Source organism: Condylura cristata, unplaced genomic scaffold (genome assembly GCF_000260355.1).
Source record: "Condylura cristata isolate star-nosed mole 26May11 unplaced genomic scaffold, ConCri1.0 scaffold00002, whole genome shotgun sequence".
Taxonomy (NCBI): Eukaryota; Metazoa; Chordata; class Mammalia; order Eulipotyphla; family Talpidae; genus Condylura; species Condylura cristata.
The window spans coordinates 70,882,618-70,891,408 of record NW_004567103.1 but is presented as its reverse complement, the minus strand read 5'-3'; the positions used below and the strand labels follow the sequence as shown (position 1 = coordinate 70,891,408).

Sequence of the window (8,791 nt, the reverse complement as noted above, 5' to 3'; positions counted from 1 at the left end):
TCCCACCAGCAGTGCAGGAGAGTTCCTTTTTCTCCACATCCTCGCCAACATTTGTTGTTGCTAGTTGTTTGAAGATATGCCATTCTCACTGGGGTGAGGTGGTATCTCATTGTGATTTTAATTTACATCTCCCTTATTACAAGTAATGTTGAACATTTTTTCATATTCTTGTTGGCCATCTGCATTTCCTCTTTGGAGAAGTGTCTTTTTAGCTTTTCTGCCCATTTTTTGATGGGGTTGTTTACTTTTGTTGAGTTTTGCCAGTTCTCTGTATATTTTTGTGATCAATCCTTTATCACTACTTTTGTGTGAGAAAGTTTTTTCCCAATTAGTGGGCTGTCTGTTTTTTGTAATGTCTCTTTTGCTGTATAGCAGCTCTTTAACTTGATGTAGTCCCATCTGTTTATCCTTGCCTTCACTATTGTGGCATTGGGTGCTCTATCATTAAAGATGTCGCTGAAGTGTGTGTCATGTAGTGTTTGGCCCATTTTTGCTTCCAGGTATTTTATGGTTTCCAATCTTATGTCTAGGTCTTTAATCCACTTTGAGTTGATTTTTGTGTATGGAGTGAGATAGTGATCTAGTTTCATTTTTTTGCATGTAGCTTCCCAGTTTTCCCAGTACCCATTTGCTGAACAAACTTTCTTTGTTCCATTGTATCTTCTTTGCTCCTTTGTCAAAAATTAGCTGTCCATAAACTTGTAGGTTTATATCTGGGTTTTCTATTTGAATTCACTGTTCTGTATGTCTTTTCTTGTTCCAGTACCATGCAGTTTTGATTATTATGGCTTTGTAGTATAGCTTGAAGTTTGGGATTGCAATGCCTCTATTCTGTTTTTTCTCAGACCGGAGGGTTTTGGCTGTTCGAGTTCTTTTGTTGTTCCATATGAATCTCATCAATATTTTTTCTATTTCTTTGAAGAATATCATTGAGATTTTTATTGGGGTGGCATTAAATCTGTATATTGCTTTTGGCAGGATGGCCATTTTGATGATGTTAATTCTCCCGATCCATGAGCAGGGGATGTCTTTCCATTTCATGGTGTCTTCTTGTATTTCTTTTAACAGTGTTTTGTAATTTTCTTTGTAGAGGTCTTTTACCTCCTTTGTTAGGTCGACTCCCACGTATTTGATTCTTTTTAATTGAAAAGGGAATGTTTTTTTTTATTTCTGCTTCTTCTGGTTGGTTGTTTGTGTATAGGAAAGCCTCTGACTTTTGTGTGTTGGTTTTATATCCTGCTACCTTGCTAAACTGGTGGGTGGTTTTGATTAGTTCCTCTGTGGAGTTTTTAGGGTTTTCCATGTAAATTAACATATCATCTGCAAATAGTTTTACTTCTTCTTTCCCTACTTGGATTCCTTGTATGCCTTATTGCTCTAACTGCCAGTTATTTTAAAAAATAATAATTCTGGAGGCTTTGCTCCCTCGTATCTGCTTCTAATGTGAATTGAAATAGACGCTGTTATTTCTTTAACAGTGCTCACATAATGTATAGCTGAGTTCACGTATTTCATTGGTTGCTATAGATTCTATCCCTGTCCACATCAAGAACTATTTCTTAAAATGTGAGAAATAATTCACTTTATTTATGAGGCATGTAACTTCCAGATTTGTCTAGAAATTCCTTACATTAAATACTACCCTTCTGCTACTTAGGTTAGTCAAGTATCTAGAATCATATGCTAATTGGACTAGCTGCCTAATAGTCCAAAAGAAGAAAGGTAGTAATTTGTTTTCCATGGTAAAACTATAGGGACCATATCTTGTGGATATGACTATTACCAATTATTCTTTTTTTTCTTTTTTTCCTTCTCAGTTTTAAAGTAGCTTTTCTACTCTTGGTGATTATTTGAAGTCAAAAAGAGAAAAGAACCAATAGGATAAAGAATATGCTTTTGCTTTTGATTAGTTTTTATCTGTAACACTTAGATTATATTTTAGAAATTACCAAAAGCTGATATAGAAAGTGAAAAAGAAAACAGTGTTAAGAGACAATAAAGTGACGTGTTAATGACTTAATTATTTCCCACTGCTTAACATCTGTTTTGATGTATGTGACATTGACTAATTGAATTACTATTAGTTTATGGATTCTGCTTTCTGACAGTAAAGCTTAATAACTACTTTTAAGGTATTTGTTGTCCTGTGAATTGGTTACTATGTGATAATATGTTATAGTGTGTGCAACTGGCAAAAAACCTTTGAATTAAGAATATATTGTATTAACAACAAATGACATATAAATGGTCCCTTTGAACCTAGCCCCTTCTAAGCTCTAGTTTTATTTCATTTAGGAGATGTTTACATTGTATAACTTTCAACAACTATCCTGGAGATAGTTATTAAATTAAATAAACAAAAATGTCAGGTATCTATATGATTCAGAACTAGATGAAATTAAACATAGTTACTCAGTGATGGCTTTATGTGAGACAAGTAAAAAAAGTTATTATTCGCTAATGTTTAATTCAGCGTTTACCTATCTGTGGTAGCTCAAGCATCGTGCTAGTATATAAAAACAATTATGAAGGGGTAAAATCCTTATTGACAGATTTATCCAGTGAAAGAAACAAATACATAAATTTTTAATGTCATTATAATAAAGTAGGTGTTAAGAAGCTATATATATTAGGCCAGTGGCCTTAGGGTAGCTTCCTAGAGACATTTGAACTGAGTCTTAAAACTGAATAGGATTTAGGAGAACTGAAAAGGAAATAGCAAGCACAGCAGACAGAAAGGATAGCTTGTATGAAACTACAGAAGCAGTGCTTCATCGCTGATTGGACATATGCTTATATTTATTACCTAGGAGTAAATATAAGTGTTCAGTACAAAGAACATAGTGGTGAAGACACCCACTGTTTTTCCTGCCTTCATGGAATTCATAATTTAACAGGCAATAGATAGGAACTAAACAATAATAAGAGTGTGATGCTAGGTAATATATTGCATACCCAGTCACGCATATAGCAAAAGGACTTAATCTAATCTAGGGGTCAGGGGAAACCATTTCAGGAAATTTTTCTATAAATATAGACCTCGAGTTTTCTGTAGGTGTTTTAATACTGGAATAGTATATCCCAGAAAAAAGGAATCAGATAAAGAGTGGGTGATATAAAGGAATAAGTAACATAGAAACAGAGAGAGATTATAAGAAGATGGAGAAAGCAGGAAGAGATCAGATCCTGGAAGGCCATGTAAATAACTTTGGGGCATTTAGATTTTATTTGGAGAGTAATAGACATGATTAAGTTTGTGTTTCTAACAATCTTTCGCGTGCAAGATAGCGTGGATTGTAGAGAGGCTGAGGCAGTTGTCACAGTTGAAGAAAAGGGTTAAATGGTGAAATTAAGGGTAGTTGGTAACAGTGAGACTAGAGAGAAAGGAAAGAATATCATTTTGAAGGGGCAGTCTAATATTTGGGGAATATGTGATGGGTGGTATAATTGAGAGAAGACAAGAGACAAGAAAAAGTAACTAGAGTTGTTGCTTAAAAATCAGGTATTTACTCTGATTGTTCAGTGGGCATAAGCAGTTCAGCATCAGTTTATAAAATGCCAGACCATAGTAATAAGCTGTAGAGAGCTAAAAAGCAGAAGTCTGAAACCTTGTTTCTCTTTCTAAAGAACTTGGATATGGTGAGTGGGGAACTAGTAATGTTTTATTATTAAGGAAGTGTAGAAGCTGGTTTTAGAGCAGTAAGATGGGAGACAAGAAGGCAAACATTTAAGACTATTACAATACAAATGTGAGATGATATGGGCCATTAACTAGGGATTTGAGATGTTTAGTAATTCAAATAGGACTCAAAAAATGGAGTTCACTAAAACTCCCAATTTTTTTATTTGAATCACTATGTGGTGGTAGTAACATAAGCTAAATAGAAATAATGAAGGAATAATTTGGGGTTAAATTGAAGTTGTGATAGTCCTGAATTTATGGGTCCTGAGGCACATACATGTAAAGAGGACAAGTGGGGAATCAACCTGTGGGTAGGCCTAGACTTAGCAAAACAGTAATTATTATCGCTGAATATAAAAGTTTAAATTGATTAGAGTGAAAGAGATAATAGTGTTAACGGAGAGAAAAGAACTCTAGGGAAAGTAATAAAAGATGTTGCAAAAAGAACCCTTGAAAGAAATGCTAATAATGGGAGTAGTACTACAGAAATTAATGAACTGTCATGCTTCCCAGGAGAACTTGAAGAAGTTTGTTTTCGGCTGCAACAAAAAAGACCAGTAAGATAAAGATGATATCTTAATGAATTAAAATGGTTTGAATACATAGAGCAACAGGCAAGAAATTGACATTGCATTTTAGAAACTACTGTTTAATAGACATCTCTTAATTTTATTTTTCAGCCAAGCAGCAGACATAATGGAAACATCAGGATGGAAGTCCATGATTCAGTCTCACCCTCATTTAGTAGCAGAAGCCTTCCGAGCACTAGCATCTGCACAGTGTCCACAGTTTGGCATTCCACGCAAACGACTAAAACAGTCCTGAAATCTTCCATGCACTGTAGAAAAATGGAATTGACTTTTACTCTTCCTGATCCAGATGGATTCTAATATACAAACCATAAACAAGAGTTGTTTTTGTTGTCTTGTTCACAGGACAGAAGTGAAAGCATATTGCTTGCATTTCAGGTGGATGATGTATTGGTTATTCTTCAGCTTTAAATTTGACTGATTATACTAATTCACTTCAAGGCCTTAAATTATCTTCAGTGACTTCTCTTGTTCATATGATACTTTAATTTTTTTTTATTGTGCCTTGTCATTTTGACCAAGGCTATGCAAGATTGCACTAGCTCCATAATGCAGTAATATTGATACCTGAAGATATTAAGTTTCAAAGGATCTTCCATTAGTTTGAGAAAAGCAAAATGAATTTTATAGGATTTGTCCTATGTTATCTGAATGTTTGAAACTAGGTTTTCCTAAAAAGCACTTGTGTTGGAGATTACTGATAATATCTCCAATCTAAGTTTTATGAACACAGGAAAACCTGCTTACCTTCAAGGTAAGTGATGGCAATACACCACTTCCTTTCTAATTTATTTTTCATTTCAGGGGGAAAACATCCTATGAGTTGGCCCAGATTTTTAGTAAAATTTGTGATGTTTATATGTGTTTCATTGTTGGTTTATTTAAGTTTACAATGACTGAGAACTGATTGAGGTTAAGATTTTAATTAGAAAGCATGTTTTATGCTAAATTGATTTTTTTTTTTTTATGGTGACCTACGTAGAGGAGGAATTCTGTACCTGTTAAAAGGATGACCAAATGTAAATTACATGAGTGGGCCAATTAAGAAATATATATGCACTTTTAATGTGTAATTTTTATATGATGAATGGTACATATATTTTTTTTTTTTTTGCTTTTGAGAGAATTAATAAGGTATAATTAATTGTCTTAACTTTTGAAAGAAAAGACAGATGGAGGCTTCCGGAATGTTTGTGATAATAGATAAGAAAGAGACTGTTGGTTATAGGTAAATTGGTTTGAATTTTGGATATTCATAATTGAATTCAATCCTGTTTTATCCCAGTTTGGAAAAGGCACCTGAAGAATAAACATAGTCTACTATCTTAAAAGCACTGAACAGATAGTAAAAGAGAGAACCATTAGAAACATGTGAGGCCACCTATGACCTTTTTTTCCTCCTCCTACTTTTCACCTTTCTCTTCCACTTGAGTAATTAACATTGTGGGTGACATTGAAATTCTGCAAAATGTGAACAGGATAAACTATTTAAAAACTGCTTTTCATGGGCCAGTTCTTTCTTACCAAATGAATTTTAGCTTTACACATCTACACATGTTAAGTGTTGATAGCTCTGTTCACAATAGATGCCTGTTCTGGTGTATTGTCCCCAAGAAGCAGTACTTATAAATGAAAAGTCACTGCAACTGATTTCCTGTAACAGTGACTATATTTCTTAGGTAAGATTTATATTTGCCCACAAAGGGAAAAGTATGTTACTGTGGTGGGGAGGGGTGAACATGCCTATAGACCTATATATTTGCAGATTTAACTTTATTCTCCAGAAAAAAAATTTGTATAATTTGTTCAGTTTTTTATTTTAGGACAAAAGGATAAAAATTGCAACCCAAGGTTTTAAAATGGATTTTATTTTTATCATCTCTTTGTTAGATATTCACTAAAGCAATCTTAATATTTTATCAAGAGTGACTTATACCTACATTAAACAAACACATACAAGCATACAAGCATTTATTATCCATACAAATTGGAGTTTGAAAAGATCGTATTTTTAGAATCTTCATTTCTTCCTGGGTAGTTAGGGTCTTTGTTATTTTACTAAAATTTTAAATTGGAAGAATTCCTTGGATTAAAAAAAATTCTTTTAATGGACTCGTTTGTGTATAAGTATTTTAGGGAACAGAAGTTCACTTCCTTCACCTTTATATTGAGCCTGTTAAATTTGGCAGTGTACAATTTTTAAAACCTACAGACACACGCATAAACACATTAAGATTTCAATTTAAGATGATGCCAGATTCTTATAAGAAAAAAAAAAAACTTCCTTACACTGTAGTGTTTTGTTGTCATATATATCAAGAAAATACTGATATATCCGTTTATATCAAATGCTCATTGCCACATTGTGAATTCACTGCTTGAATATATGCATTTCTGACCATAGTTGACTTCAGTAATGACAACATATAATGAACATTTCAGCCTGCCCTTATTTACTCATGTTCGTGTTTATTGTAATTCTTAAGGGTTTTATTATAAGTATTTTTTTTAAAGTTTGGTAGCACCTTTTGTACCAAAAACGTCAAACACTGTGCTGTAAGGATATCCACGTTGTAGAAATGTCCACTTTTCAGATAATATAATGCCTACCATTATACTAACAGATCACATGATAATGTTTTTCTTTATTTATTATATATGTTTTTGGTGTTGTGGGTTCTTAAGGCAGTGATAAAAGATTTAATGTTTGCTAACATGAGTACTCAAATAGCCCTTCTTCCCATTCTTATTTAAACTACATGAATTGTTTTCAGTAGGCACAGATGCTTTTAGAGCAGTCTTGCCTTTTGAACTAACAGCCTGTTTCTGTTTTCTTTTTGTCACCTAAGCAGGTTTTTTTCTTTTTGTTTTTATTAGGAAATTAGTAACTGATTTTAAATGTCACATATTATAAGTAACCATTGGAAAATGTTCTTTTATTGAGATACAGAAACACTGTATTTGTGCCTTTTTTTTTTTTAATTTTAATATGTATCGGTATTTAGAGCACAAATATGAAGGTGCCATAATATGGCTCGACATTGTTACCTCCTTGAATACTCATGTGTCATTGTCTTGAAGTAGTGGTTGGAGAAGCTTGCATGTGTTACATGATGATTTGGGAGGGTGTGTGTGCGAGTGCATGTGAGTGTGTGTTTATGTGTGGTGTGTTATGCATACTTGTATTCACTAGCCCTTGAGTGTGGTAAATTCAAAAGAGTAAACTTCTGAAAATAGGACTTAAGTTAAATGTTAAAAGTTTGAGTTAGTTATTTCATTTAAATGTGCTTTATTTGAGGTACAACTGATTGGCAGAGAAAATTATAATTCTCAAAAATGTGACCTACGGATTTACTGCATGATGAAATGTGAAAACAGTGCCTTTTTGGGACATAAGTTTTAAAATTAAGATAAAATATTAGCAACTCTTTTAAAAGTTGTCATGAGCATTTTTGGCTTTCTGTTAAACAATTTAAGGTAAAGTAAGTAAATTACTAATTTACTTATCCATTTATTTTGTGCATAAATTTAAAATCTAAAGAGAACTCTTTATTGTGAATCATAGTTGCTACTAAAATAAAACACTAGGGACTCCAGCAAGTTGTTTTGTTAAAATCCAACTTAATCAGCTTATCACAATGCCAAGTATACTTAAAAGAGTTGAGTTATCCTGAGTTGGACACATGTTCTTTGGGGTATAAAATTAAAATGTTTCAATATATTCCCACAAAATAAGATGGGTGGGATTTAGTGTTTTCAGATTATAAAGACAGCACTTTCAGCACACAGAGTATTTTGCAAAAACCTTTTTTATACAGATTATGAGCTCTACTTTATTTAAGTATTCATGGAATGATGTAAATTTTAGGTCCAGTTTAACAAATATTGAGTGCCTACCATATACAAGACTTCCTTTTTACTAGGAATAAAATCACCGCACTGTGTCTTCTGTTTGCAGTATGTGGACATTATGTTTAAGAAGGAATTCTTATATTTAAATCTTTTTCTGTTGTTAGAGTTTATCATTGTATAATGTAAGCCAGTTAATTTTGCTTTCTTTTTTAAGGATAAAGATATAACTTAAGTGAGTCCCATTTTTGGAAATGAAATTATTTAAAAATTAGAACAGGAAAAATTTGATTTTCAAGACTCAAATGTATAAAGACTTGTGTTAAACTTTACAGCCTCATTTTTAATCAGCTGGTGTTAATACTGAGATACATAATTTTTGTATCTTGTGCTGGAAACATTTTTTGCATTTCAAAATATTTAGTTCAATAAAGTTGTTACTACTTGTTCAGACTGGTTGTTTTTTTTGTGTGTGTGTGCTTATATGAAACAAGAACTAAAGGAGGATATGTTTGAAATGGTAACTATTTTTTAGGGGTACTGTTAAATTTGTCTTTTTAAAGTTTTTTAAGTGGTAGGCTTAATTTATATTAGTATGGAAAATTAATAATTTTTCCCTGTTTATTAATTTACAAAAAAAGAATTGAAGATTTGTTTATTTATGCATGGG

General features: G+C 32.6%; 1 protein-coding gene across 1 annotated transcript in view; it reads left to right on the top strand.

Annotated features, from left to right (window-relative positions):
• The window catches only part of SPOPL (speckle-type POZ protein-like), a 43,596-nt gene extending 35,050 nt beyond the window's left edge, over positions 1–8,546 (top strand). The window contains exon 11 of the mRNA XM_004674684.2: positions 4,363–8,546. Coding sequence (XP_004674741.1) covers positions 4,363–4,507 — 145 coding nt within the window. The 3' untranslated portion in view covers positions 4,508–8,546. The remainder of the gene's footprint in view (positions 1–4,362) is intronic.
• The last annotated feature ends 245 nt before the right edge of the window (positions 8,547–8,791 follow it).